Raw genomic sequence first — 14,780 nt, 5'->3', positions numbered from 1 at the left:
AGGCATAATAATAAAGGGAAATTATTACATGGCTACAGCTGAAGAGCAATTCTGCATTCATGTATTAAAATGCCATACCTAATTTGGCTCAGCAAAACTCATGTGGTTGAGGTCTTTATAGACTGTATACATTCAAAGTGCATGAGGGAAATGATATTTTTAAAGGTTTCCCCAATGTAGCATATCTGCAGGACAGTTATCTCCCTGATGTGCTAATCAGGGCAATAAGGGCAGGTATTCTACAAGAAGGGCAGTTGTCATAGCTCACAGAGGCATGCAAGTTTTCCAGTAGAGGGTCACAAGGTTACATGGCCCAGCATCATGTGTCTTAGCTACTCATTAACTCCAAAATGGAGACATCATCACTCAGAGTCAGGGCTGAGAGGGACACATGCTTGGCATATGAATATTGGACATGACTCAGACATGAGTTAAGCACCCTGAAGGCTTCATTCATATCTATTTTCCTTTGTCAGTAATTCCTCATAATGCCCCAGTTTCTCGATGTAATCATTATGGAATTTAACTTGAATACCCCCAAAATGGTTAAAATTTCAAGTGGGCTGCATTTAGGCCAGGCACCAGATGTTGGACCCCATTGATATAGCAGAACAAGCATCTAAAAATATGATTCTGCACCTGTATAACTTACTGGGCGATTTTGCTGAATATATATCAAATATTTCTTAGTCTTACTTTACTACGAGGCAGAAAGTGTATACTGCAATATAACAGGATTGCCTCAAGGCTAAGCAAAGTATGACAGAGCAATACATGGATGCAGAACTGGATCTGTTACCCGGCTGCGAGGGAGAGGGAAGAGCAAAATAGCAGCAGGTGTGAATGGGGTAGACCCTCCTTTGGCCCATTCTTTCAAAAAAAAATTAAAGAAACTTTATTTAACAAATTTCTATACCGCTTTTATGTTTGTTTGTTTTTAAAGAATCAAAGCAGATTTGTCTTTCACTAGGGCATCAAGATTGGAAGAAGCCACTAACTGCAGGGGGGGAAAGTCTATGAAAAATGGTTTGGGGTAGAAAGGTGCAGGTGAATGAAATATATGACACACAAGACAAGTCTTCCCTCTACATGTTACTGAAATTGTACTGCTAGAATTTATGTGTTGATAAGAACATAAAGAGCATTCAATTAAACTCATACATCTAATTTGGTTAGAAAAGCCCTCTGCAGTATGAGGCGATGGAAACGTGTTACAAAATTCAAAATCATCCTGATCATAAATCATTCTTTCACTGCTGTCATACGGAACAAGGGTGTGGTTGCAAAAGCCGTCATCAAGATCAAATGGCTTCATTTTCATCATCTTTGTTTGGTACGTTTCCTTTCAGATGCTCCCAATAACAAACATAGGTTCTGGAGGAAAAGAGAACTTCAAGAGGTTCTTAATCAAACTAGTTTTTATGTCCTTCACAGAAGAAGAAAGCCTATACCCCCCATCCCCCCCAGCATTCACTTGTGGAGTCTGGTTTCCATTCTAAGGGACTTCAGACTGGTCAGATCCAGACCAGTCAGTTTTCTTGACACTGCATGTGTAAGGGCCACAGATCGCACGGCAGGGACAGGGCAAACCCCAGATCTTGTGGGACTCAAGGTGCCATCCTAAGAAGAATTATACCCTTGTAAGCCCACTGCAGAACTTGCAAGGAAAATTTTTGGGTCAGCCTTTGGAAGCCCAAAGCTCACCAGTCGTGGTACCAAGTAGAGGCAGTCAGGCATTTTCGCCAATCTCACATTATCCAGGGTTTGGATACCGCAGGCATGAGTGTTCATACTGCATGAAGGCTGGGAAGGCATTTTATCACTCCTTCCCCGGAGGTGCTCCTTGTGCAACTGAGTCCAGTCAGATGGCCAGAAATACAAATATCTAAGAAATTTAGCTGTTCATTGGTCATTTGATTCCATGCATTTGTTTTAATCTTGCTGTTATGCTCTTCTTTCTCTTTTTTCCAACTACAGTTTAACCCATCCAAAGAATTAACATTGCAAGATATGGGAGAACAAATCTGCAGAGGAAAAACTAGATAAGAGTCCCATAGCACCTTAGAGACCAACAAGGCTTCCCAGGGATAAGCTTTCAAGGGTCGATGTTCACTTTGTCAGCTTTGCCACTCGAAAGCTTATACCCTGAACATCTTTTGGGTCTTTAAGGCACTCTTGGACATGAGTCTAGTTGCTCTACGGCAGACCAACACAGCTACCCTATGGAACTACCTGAAGGGGAAGGCAATGGCAACCCAACTCTGTTTCTCATTTGCCTTGAAAGTCCCTTGCTGGGGTCACCATGTCAGTTGCAACTTGATGGCACTTACATAAGTAATGAGGGAATAAACAAACATTGGTGAGGGACAGGAGAAGGAGACATCACTTTACAAGATAGGGGACGGCAGGACATTCACCACGCTGGGCAGCTCAGGAGAGTATCTGCTATATTGATTGGTGAGCACAGGGGATAGCTGAAAGGACTTCTGGCCCCTTAAAGAGGAAAACATTGCAGAAGCGAAGGCACATTCCACTTTCTAGCCAAATTAGGCCCTTAAGTGATTTGGAGCTTTAGTGCCCTGATGTTGTATGTGAATTCAAGTAGAGTCATTGTTGTGTGCTCAGGGAAGCCCGCGCACGTGGTTGGGCAAACACACGGTTGGGCGAAGGACCCAAGCTTCGCTGCAAGAGACAATAGCCTGAATGGATCCTAGCACGCACCTATGGGGACGCTAGGATCCTAGGAGGGACCTATAGGTCTAGGGGTGCACTGTAAATATCCAATCACGGGTGTGTGTGGGTGTGTTATGAGTCGCAAATATAAGCCGGCCTGCAAGCCGGCTAAGCCATCTCAAGTTCTTGACCTAACAATAAAGTATGAGCTGGAATCACTCTGCTATGCATCAGCCTCAGTACTTTATAGTCATGGAACTGGGCACGTCACACATATCATCTAGCTGAGCTCTCACATCTCTCTTCCTCTCTTCCTGTGAGACACCAAATGGAAAATATGGTGGGATTTTATAAGGAAGGCAGGGCCTGACAAGGGAGAAAATGGCTAGTCAGTTATTTCCTAAGGTCCAGAGGCTGAGAGAGATGAGAAATTTTCTACTGTTATTGGAGGACTCCAGTGTTTAAAAATAAAAGCTGTCGTATTTTAATGCCAGAACAGTGTTATTTGCTTCTGCATATTTAATTTCCAGAGGGATAGCCATGTTAGACTTTTGCAGCAGAATGAACTGCAAACCCTGGGCACATTACAGGTTAACATATTTATTATGGCACAAACTTTTGTTTATTGATTAAAATATGTACACCCTGCCTTTCCTCTTGACTACAAGTAATAATTAAAGCATTACAAATTATATATATAAATAAATACCACACCACCCCCAAAAAGATGCCTGCTGTTCATACCTCATAAAAAACCTGGCAAACTAACAAGTAACTCCTGAAGAACTCCAATGAGGGGGCTCCCCTCACCTCTCCCAGGCAATGTTCCCTCTAAGCTGTGGGGTCTTGTGAGTAAAAATTCTGCTTTGTGAGCTACTGGCATTAAAGTTGTGAGCCAGTGATTTGGCTACTGCATAAATTAGTCTGCTCTGGAGCCATCCTTCCTGAGCTAAGACAAAAATGTGTGAGCCGAAGGCTAAAAAACTGTGAGCTAGCTCACACTAACTCAGCTTAGAGGGAACACTGCTCCCAGGATCCGATTCCACAGAGCAGAAGCTGTGATGGGAAAGGTCCAGCCTGGCTTTGATCAAGGCCGCCCTAACAGAACAGCCAGCAGGTGGCAGCCTGAAGACTGTACATGGTCCACGGGAACACCTTGGAGGAGACGGTCCTTCAGATACATGGGCCCCAGTCTATGAAGGGCTTCTCAAGGTCATAACCAGTAGCTTGAATTGAAATCAGAAACAAACTGGCAGCCAATGCAGCTGTTTCAAAGTGAGTAACATATAATGTTCCCATCAGCTAGCCCCTGCCCATAATCAGGCTGCTGCATTCTGGGCCAACTGCACCTTCTGGGTTGTCTTCAAGGGTAGCTCAACATAGAGTGCATTACAGTAATCCAAATGTGAGGTTACAAAAGCATGGATCAGCAGGGGGGTGGATTGGGTGAATCTAAGAAAGGAGAGAGCCGCTGCTATTCCCAGCTTTTCAAACAGCAAGGCAGGGTCCCTGAGCACCTTCCAAGCTCTTAACCTGCTTTTTGCAGGGAAGAGCGCACTTGATCAGCTGCATGAAATGAGCACTTCAGACATTTCTGCATAGCACTTCCTCTCTCCCCAAGAAGAACTGCTGCCTCCATTTCTGGACAAGGCTATCTGATTCTGAAATTCCTTGAATATGCACATTTCTAGCCCGCACTCCACAGTGTATGAGGATGTGGGGAGGATTAGTGAAAGGAATCTTCTGGGTACCCGCTGGATTTAACTGATTCACATCCCTTTATGGCTTTGTGAGTGTTTATCATTTGCCCTCCCAGTTGCAGAACAGAAACCTTGATCCACTATAGATGATTACAGTTGTTCATACTACATTTTGCTGAAGACTGTCTTCATAAGTATCTATTTTAAGCAAAACGAGGGAAGTTCATCAAAGAAATCCCGTCCACCTGAACCATAGACTGTGCTCAGCACATGCACTTTTAAGGATCAGAGCACAGGGTGTGTTTAGAATATTCTTTTCTATAACATTTATTTTCAGAGTTGTTTGTGGCCATTAATTTCACTAACTTCATTAGTTTCAGGAAACTTGCTTTCATTATTTTTTAAAGACTAGTTGCTCTTAACTAGAAGTAACAGATATGATCTAATCCTCCTTACACTGTACAATTGTCCCCATAGACAACATTTTACATTTCGTAAGGTATGGTCTTACTATTGTTCACACTATGTCTGCCCCACGTTACTTGTCTCTTCCTGCCAGTTATTCCACCTGACACAATTAATTCAGCAATCATTGTACCAGTAAGTCCCAATCTATCTTCTTTACAGCTATCAGTGGGGTTCATAGGTTTAATTGATTCTCAGCCTGCTGCTCTGGGAGAAAAAAGGGAAATAAAGTTCACAAAGCATCTCTCTTCCTCAAAGATATTCTTTCAGAAGGCAAACCACAGCTGACTTCTAGGCCGGGGATTGGCCAGGCATGTAACCTAAGGAAGCTTCTACATGCTCAAAATACAGTACCACACATCCAACCAAGCAGTTCCTCTGACAGAACAATATTTCAGCTGACTCCCTTCTCCCACTGGAGGCTCCAGTTTTGCCCTTCCTTGTGCTGTTCTTATGGGCCTTATGACACCCAGGAACAAAATTTAGTGAGGAGGGGGTCAATGGTCTGCAGCAGGAGGTGGGAGTGGGAAGGTCCCGCTCTGCAAAGTCCACAGATGGTTAAGACACCTACCATTGTGTGCAAGGCGCATTCAGAACAATAGAGAAAAGGTTCACTGGGAGTAATCCTCCCAGCTGCTCTTTCTTCTGGCTTCAGCCCCATAAAACTACATTGACTGATCTGCCCTCAGTTACTGCCAGAACTACGAACACCCTGCTCAGAAGAGGTCCAAGTCTATAAATATAAATGATGCCATCTACCTGCTAACTGAAGACTAGCCAAGAGGACAGTTTCTTTTTGTGTTTCCTATCAAAGCAGCATTAGGACTTCTTGTATAGATACTATCAAGGGGTTTTATTCCCATCAAGGACTAACCTTACACAAACACACTTCTCTATACCTTCTCCACAAACTTTCTGAACATCCCTTTTTGCTATAAAATTTCCATACCTGATTCCATCCTGTCTTAAACTTCTCAGCCCCTCTCCCCAGCTCATTCACTCTTTTAAATGCTCCTTCCTTTTCTAGGTTAGTACACAAAACACATACAAACCATATCACATTTTTATCTCACTCCTCCTTTAAGAAGTTCAGGGCAGGCACCATGTGTAGGGTCCTCTCCTAGTTTTATTCTCACAACAACTCTGTGAAGTGGGCCAGGCTGAGACGAGAGTTTGGTCCAAATACACTCAGTGACTTTCATCATGGAGTAGAGCTTTTAAGCCAGATCCCTTCTGCCAAAATCTTGCATGCTACACTATACTGGCTCCTGATTAATTCATAGGAGTGGTCTGTCCATTATTATGGGTTTTTCTTTTCTTTTTTAAAATCTGTCATAACAGTGATGTCACTGTACAGTTATGAAGGATAGCCGCAGCACCAACTTCCCTTAAGAAACAGGGGGGGAAATAACTCTTAGCACTCACACAAAGTCCTAGCTACAAGCAGCACTCACAATGTTCGCTGCACAAGATTTCCATTTGCAAGGAGGAGGAGGAGGAGGAGAGGTGAATTTATACCCCACCCTTCACTTGGGGTCTCAGAGCAGCTTACAATCTCCTTTCCTTCCTCTCCCCACAACAAAAATCCTGTGAGGTAGGTGGGGCTGAGAGAGCTCTGAGAGAACTGTGACTGACCCAAGGACACTCAGCTGGCTGCATGTGGAAGACTGGAGAATCAAACCCGATTCTCCATAGTCTGCCGCTCTTAACCACTGCACCGAACTGGCTCTCTTAAATTGTGGTAGCTCAACATGTGACTACACCAGTTGCCTACTGTTGTTGGGCAACAATTTTTCCTTCTGCCTTGTGCAATGTCAAAACACATCTTAACGCACCAAAAGTATTCATATGAACAGTGATGATGTGGCACTGTCCCAGCACTAGCTTTTTCTGCTGGAGTGAAAATGCAGAGTATTGAAACTGGCCCTTCTGTTCTGTTCTGTACTCAGATCAAAGCCACATGAGCCACTTGGTTCTATCAACTATGTTAGGGTACAGACTCCTCCTATATGAAGCAAATAGCTTTCCCCCTTTCTATATATGGTTTAAAACATCATATCAGGATGTAACATGTTTTGTATACAGGATAAAGAACTAGACACTGTTTGAACAGTTCTGTTTACAAATGTGAGGCCACAATCCTACTGTACACTCGCCTGGCAGCGAGTCTAACTCAAAACAGATGGATTTACTTCCAAGTAAGCATGCATGGGATCAGGCTGCATGAGAGTTTCAGAAATGTGCTGCAAATGTACATTCCTCACTGTGGAGTAATGGCTGTTTACTTAAGTAAGGGGACTGGCCTACCAATTTGCTCCTTCGTTGCTAGGTTACCAACCCTTCAATGTCTGGAAAAAACCCGTAGGACTGTCAGCTTCTCCTCCTACACAAAGAATACAATCGCTTTACTCAAACTTTGGTGAAACTAGCTTCCTGTGACATGAAAATCTAGTGTGTCGAAATTGAATATGCTCCCCCCATTATTATGGCTCTTTTGAATTAAAATAAAACTAAAGGGGGGGGGAATAATGAAATTTGAAACTTCAAAGAGGGAGCCAACATAACAGAAAGCAGATGGCTTTTCTCATCCAAATTTCTAGTATGGGAAAACCTAGTCATGCAGTTAGTGACGTGGTGCGGGTCTACCGCTCTTTTGTAACAGCGCATTAGCATAATGCAGTTGTGGGTTTTCAAAATTGCTTTTCCAGTGATCTTATATTTTGTTGCTGCAGCAATTATAACATTAAGCCCTGTCTGGTCTTAAATCTGATAAGGTTTCTACAAGTCAAATCAAGTTTCAAGAACTGGGGAAATATGCACTGTTCATGTTTGCCATAAAGTACAGGGACATGCCACGGCAATGAGTAGTTTGTTGGCGGTGCACAGCTGTAAGGAAAACTTTTTTTAACTGAGCTTATTCTCTTAAGACATAAGTCAGTTAAGACTGGAAACTGGTAGAAACAGGAACAGCATTTTCTCTGCTGGGAACGGAATCCCATTTCTTTGTGTTGCTTCGGTCAGAAAGATCATCTGACATTTACAACTAAAGGGTATACAATCCACTGGGAAGTTCCAATATGTGATCCCTGTTGAAGTGAGAGTCAATGAAGCTCATGCAGAAGAACTTATCAGTGGATTCTGTCCAAAGAGACTGGGGCTGTTTCTGCATTGGCTTTTCCCTCCGTTGTTTTACCAAATCCACATTGGAACAGAAAAGGTGCAGCTCAAAACCACATTCAAATACCCCGGGGCAATGCTGTACTGACTGCAAAGTCACCCCTGAATGACCATAAATCTATGCAGAAGGTACCATAAAATCCGATGATCAAAGAAAGTGACAGCAGCACGCAATGCAAAGGGGAATTTCTGTTCAAATATGGGTTTGGTATAACAATGGAAGGAAAAGCCAATGCAGAATCACTCTGAAATAAAATAGGAGCTGTGAAAGAATGAAAAAGAAGTGCAGCACTTAAATCTCTGGGCATCCACTTCTAGTAGTCCAATTTAAAGGAGCTACTTTCCCCCTTAAAAATAGCACCATAGCACACACTTTAATCAGGTTTGGGGATTCAATCTTATTCCTGACAGCTGTGGGGAAAGCTCTAGTTCAAATGTCCTGAAGACTGGTATGGAAGAGACCACGAATGTGTCACAGGCCTCTCTCCCTCCTCTCTCAGTGCACTGAGATCCCCTTCCTCTTGCTTGGCAAATTACAGATTGCTGTTCACATAAGGTTTGGCAGCATGACAGCCATCAATTGTCGTTTTGTTGAGCAACAATGAATTTCAGTTGAAGAGTCAAGTTATAGGAGTGATCACATGAAGCTGCCTCATACTGTGTCAGACCAATGGTCTATCGAGGACAGTTTAGTCTACTCTGACTGGCAGCCCACCCAGATCATTATCGTACTGCAGTGTGTGTAGTACAGCCAGGAGATCCTAAGGTTGTCTGGCAGCCAGAAATTCTAGCTTTTTTAGTGTTATGCACCACCAGATGGTGAGCTAGATTTGTTTTTAAGGCATGAGATGTTTCAGAGGTGGTTTGCCATTGCCTGCCTTTGTGTCATGCCCTTGGTATTCCTTGGAGGTTGCCCATCCAAATACTAGCCAGGGCTGACCCTGCTTATCTTCCGAGATCTGACGGGATTGAACTAGCTCGGGATATCCAGGTCAGGGCACTAGAGATGATGTGGATCTAACTGGGGACCTTCTGCATGTAATGCTCTGTCACTGTATCACATGACCTCCCCAATAAACCTGAGTTTTGCTGAAATCACTCTTCGACTCATTGTTAAGCGCCGGACTTAACAGACGCGTAGCGTCATGTCCTGGCGACGGCGGGTGCAACGCGTCTCGCCGTCTCGCCGTCCCTGCGGCACAAATTCTGCAGACACACAATCCCCCGCCGCGATTTGGCAACCCTAACAACAGACACCCTGTGAGGTAGATGAGGCTGAGAGAGCTTGTAACTGACCCAAGGTCATACCAGCAGCTGCATGTGGAGGAGTGGGGAATCAAACCCAGTTCTCCCAGATTAGAGTCCGCGCTTCTAACCACTACACCAAACTGGCTCTCTGGAGATTGTATGACACCCATTAAATGGTAGTGCAGTTGAATATTCACCTACTATTGCCCCAACCTGGATAGCCCAAGCAAGCCTGATCTCATCAGATCTCGGAAGCTAAGTAGGGTCAACTGTGGTTAGTACTTGGATGGGAGACTTCCTTGGAACACCAGCAGTCAGGAGGACAGGGGCAGGCTTTATTCAGCCACCTCTCTGAATTTCCTCCAGGCCCCCAGTAGGGGTCAGTCACCAGAGGTCAACATGATTTCCAGGTGCATACACACAAATACAAAAAGTACCAAAAAAAAAAAAAAGGAATATTCACTTACTATTTATGACATCTGAATAGATAGCAGACTAGTTGTAACTACTGAAGACAATCACCGGGTTACTTGGTCCTACATATGCAGCGGCCAATTTTCTTTTCACCAGTCCTGGCTCCTGTACATTTAATGGCAATTTAAACTGCAGACATTGCTGGTTATTAGTTCCACACTGTGTACATCTGCTGATTTCCACAAATCCACCTGCTGTTAGAATCACAAAAGCATGCCGGGGCACTTTCTTGATGCAGGTGCCAACTCTAGTTGCCATTAGTGCTGAATGTCGTTGTATATCAGCGGCCTGCGGGGCAGTAACAAAGCACTTTTCCCAGGAAGTCTTCTTTGTTCGCTCAGTATTTGTATTTAAAATGAATAATTGGGTGGTACTCAGAATAAATATTTATGCCCTGCCTTTCCCCCTTTAGACACAAAGCCTGATGGTCATCACTGGATTATTATATGAAATGCAAATATAATCACAACTGATACTGCAAACATTAGCCCAGAAATAGACAGAGCCGGTTTAGGCGGAAACAAGAACCAACTGAATTCCTGGCTTAGATGCCAGACTTAAACTGCTTGAAAGTTCAGATAAGACGCTATTTACTGTTTTTTTTTTAATCATGTTACTCCTGACCGGGGATATGTCTGAATTTCTTTTACAGCTGGCACATGCCCCTGGGCTTCCTTAAATCTAACACGATAGTACCTTCTCAGTACAGGCAACACTAATAAATGAACAGCACTACGCATGTGAAGCTCAGGCTGGCTTTACAGTTGACAAGAACTGTGCACCAAACTGAAAACAGGCATTATTACATCCATCTCACTACCCCTCTTCAGTTAGCATACGTAACAAGCAATTTTAAATAATATTGAACATACTGGATTGGATCCTATACTCATTTTTAAGCTGGCACAAGGGCACTTCTGCCACTGAAGGAAAGGGGGCAGTTTTTACTGATTCATCCCTCCCACTGGAGAACCTCACATAGGGGGGTGTGAACAACAGGTGGCAGCAAGAGGGGTAGGTAGGAAACTTCTATCAATCTCACCCATTAAAAAGCACTGATACTGAAAATAGGCCCATGGTTCTCCTCGGCTACTAAACATTTACAGTTCACCATGATCTGTCTTTACTTGCAGAAGAGAAGGGTTATAAATTACCTCCATAGAAGAATTTATTGCCATTTGTTTACAATATGTCACATTGAAAAGGGAGTGAAAGTAAGAGAAGTGAAGCAAGGAAATGCCCTTCCCCATGATCATCTCATTAAATGCTGGGAACAAAATACTTCAGTATGAGTCACAAAGAGGAAATACCACACAATAAGATGTGAAGCTTCTGTTATTGCTTTCTCTCTGTGATTTGTTGAATGGGTGGGCCCCTGAGCAGTCAATCCAGAGGCAATGGGCACCTTCCACACTGCCATGCCCATGCTGGTGGTGGTGGTGGAAAGTGCCATCAAATCACAGCTGACTTAGGGCGACCCCATTGGGTTTTCAAGGCAAGGGATGTTCAGAGGTGGTTTTGACATTGCCTGCCTCCATGTCATAGCCCTGGTATTCCTTGGAGGTCTCCCATCCAAATATTAGCCAGGGCCGACCTCGCTCACCTTCCAAGATCTGATGAGATCAGGCTAGCCTGGGCCACCCAGGTCAGGGATGTCCATATTAAGAGATAAAAATCCCCCCCACACACACACATAATGCAATAAAAATTGAAGTTTTATCCTACCACTATAATTTAATGCATTAAGAAGAAAAAAATCATTGGCAGTGGGTGTAGTATAGTCAGGAGATCCAAAGATCGTCTGGCAGCCTGAAACTCTAGCTCTTTTTGTGGCAAGCTAGGTTTATTTGGGGGGCTGAGAGAACTGTGACCGACCCAAGGTCATCCAGCTGGCTTCATGTGGAAGAGTGGGGAATCAAACTCGGTTCTCCAGAGTAGAGTCCACCTCTCTTAACCACTGCACCACGCTGGCTCTCTAATCCACTAAGAGTACAATTATCATGGCAATAAGAGTTGTAATGATGAGAAAAATCACAGCTATGATGCTGCTAGCATTGTACTTGTGCATATCTCCACAACGGGGGGAAATTTGCCACAATATGTGCTGAGTAGCCGTCCTGCACACAGGCTGTTTAAATCCCACTGACGGTTACAGTTTATACACACATGAAACTGCCTTACACTGAGTCAGATCATTGGTTTATATAGATCAGGACTGACTAGAAGTGTCTCTCCAGAGCCCCTGGTGGAGGAGGGCTTCCACTTCTGCCGGAACCTTTTAATGGGAGATGCTGGGGACTGAATTTGAGCAGCAGCCCCACCTCGTAGGGTCATTTTCACCAGATAGGTAAGTTGGGCTTATTAGAATATGCAAGGTCTACAGTCCAGCCTTATAAAGAAGATCAGCAGATCCTGCTACAGCGGGACAGCTGAAGGACTGCTAGTTAACATAGCTAGATTAGGGACCTCCCACATTTTCAAATTATGTCCTTCCTGTCTCCTGATTGGCTATTCTGGAGACTTTCTGCTCCTGCAGAGCTTCTGTTGTGTTGTTGTTCCTCCTTCAGCAGTTAGACAGTTAAGGCGCTCTCTCTCTCTCTCTCTCTCTCCTTTGCTCTATCAAAGTTTGTTCTTCTTTAATAACCCTACTTAGTTGTTTTTTTTTAAACAGTTGGTGCTCCACTTCCTTGCATATTTAAACTCAGCCAGGAGGGCTTGTATGAAAGGAACACATATTTAGGCCCCCATCACATGGGAGGATTTGCCCCGCGAAAACGGACGGGTTGAGGATGGATTAAACCAGCACGATCAGATGCCAACATCTGGCAAGCATTGCACACCCGCCCCCAACCCGTCCCTTCTGGCCAAAAATGCGGATCAAAAAGGTACTAGGGAAAATGTAGTCCCTACCGGAAGATCTGCAGCAAGGCCGGGTGTGGGATTGCGAATGTGCCAGCAGCCCGTGTTATTCGAGGGACTACCAGACTGCGCATGCACACGAATACTCCAGCAGCCTCGGCTCCCCTGTCTTTGCCTCACTTCCCCCGGCCATGTGATTGCGCTGGACAGAATATGCGCAGCGGCTCGGGGGAAGCGTCTGATCCCGATGCCACGCTTTCCTTTGGTGCGGCTCTAAGAAGCTGCACTTCCAGCACGGCTTTTCCCGCCGGTGTGACCGGGACCTTAATATGTTTTATTTGACACAGATAGCCCAGGCTAGCCTGATCTTGTCAGATCTCATAAGCTAAGCAGGGTCAGCCCTGGCTAATATTTGGATGGGAGGCCTCCAAGGAATACCAGAGTCATGATGCAGAGGCAGACAATGGCAAACCACCTCTGAACATCTCTTGCCTTGAAAACCCTACAGGGTTGCCATAAGTCAGCTGTAACTTGACAGCAAAAAAAAAATCATTACCCTAAAGAATAGCCTGATGACTATCTGGGAAAGGTTTCTAGCTGACACACCTATAATCCTGACCCAAAATCTGCTGAAAGACTTTCCCAGTCCCTTCCTATTTTTATCCAAGCTTGGGGGGGGGGAGACTTAGATAAGTTTATCAGCCCCCTTTGCTCATTTGCCAGTCGCTATGCCTTCTGTGAAACTTTACGTTTAAACTAGAACAGCCTTCTCATCCCTCTTACAATTTACCACTTCCAAAATCCACTTAAGCTTTCAGTGAACCACAAGAGCTTCAGTTTGTCGACACTTCTCAGTTCTCAGTCCCCTGATCCATTCTTACGACACCTTCAAAGCATCTTCCTCCCACATTACCTTTAACTTACAATGTTACATTGCAAGTGCTCTAGTGTAGTTTGCCACAAACCAGGAAGTGTGGGAGGCAATCAGGAGGAAGCAGAGAGTGTTGGAACCCTAGGATTGCTCAGATGAAACTAAATATGGCATTACATGTGAACTGACTAATTGTTGGGATGCTAACTAAGGAGGCAGGAATATATTTACAGCCCAGCTCTCATCTTCCCATGGCACTCACACTTTAAAAATACTGATGAAAAACCAGAACAAAGTTTGAGTGCAGAGGCAACTTTAAGACCATCAAAGTTTTATTCAAGGTATAAGCTTTCGTGTGCAAGCACACTTCTTCGGTTGAAGTAGAAAGAAGAATAGCCAGTAGTGAAGGAATCTGATGTTTAAAAACACTTCGCTCATAAAACTTAGCGCAAAATTATTTGATGGTATTGTTAAAATTCACTTTTTGGTTAAAGTAAAAATAAAGGGTTGTGGGTTTTTTTAGATCAACATACTTGTTTTGTCCCAGGGTTTCAAAGTCTTTCACAACGATCTGCAGGGATGATGATATATCCAGAGCTATCCCTTTCAAATCAAACTCAAGTATCTGCGCAAAGAGAATCAGAAGAGCCATTACAGACTGAAATAAAACTAATAAGCCACTAAAAACCTTTTAATGAACCAACTTATAAAACATCCGTTCAAATTAAGGTTGCCAACCTCCATGTGGGGGGCTGGAGATCTCCCACAATTACGGCTGATCTCCAGATTACATACATCACTTAAATATTTATTACTTATTTATTTAAAACGTTTATTCCATTTCTCCTGGAGGAAATGGCTGCTTTGGAAGATGGACTACCCCAGGCTCCCAGAATTTGAACCCAGAGTTGGCAACCTTTGTTTAGAACTCTAACACAACTCTCACACAATTAGAGGTAGGATTGCCAGGTCCATTAGAGACACCCTGAGAGGTGGTGGGTGGCGGCAGGGGGGGGGACACATCCTGGGAGCCAGGAGTGTTGCCCCCAACATTGTTGACGTCACCAGAAGTAACATCGCTCACCATGCCTATGTCACCTGGAAGCAATGCAGGCACGTCGAAGGCAATGCTCTGGGTTTTGGGCAAAAAGCTATGGTAAAATCACCCCCAAACCAGAGAGTTTTGCCCCAAAACCAGAGCATTGGCCCTGATGTGCCCGCGTCACTTCTGGGTGACGTAGGCACATCACACACCGTTGCTGTTGGAGGGAAGGGGGATTTCCTTCCGCCACCCAGCCGGCTGGTGGTGGGCA

The 14,780-nt window shown here is 44.2% G+C and overlaps 1 protein-coding gene across 1 annotated transcript in view; it reads right to left on the bottom strand.

Moving 5' to 3' along the window:
* Positions 1-14,780, bottom strand: part of MYOF (myoferlin) — a 133,129-nt gene that overhangs the window by 101,408 nt on the left and 16,941 nt on the right. The window contains exon 3 of the mRNA XM_015406623.1: positions 14,001-14,092. Coding sequence (XP_015262109.1) covers positions 14,001-14,092 — 92 coding nt within the window. The remainder of the gene's footprint in view (positions 1-14,000; positions 14,093-14,780) is intronic.

Source organism: Gekko japonicus, unplaced genomic scaffold (assembly GCF_001447785.1).
Source record: "Gekko japonicus isolate JY-2015 unplaced genomic scaffold, Gekko_japonicus_V1.1 scaffold165, whole genome shotgun sequence".
Taxonomy (NCBI): domain Eukaryota; kingdom Metazoa; phylum Chordata; class Lepidosauria; order Squamata; family Gekkonidae; genus Gekko; species Gekko japonicus.
The sequence above is the reverse complement of the archived record's forward strand: the minus strand, read 5'-3'. Positions and strand labels throughout refer to the sequence as shown.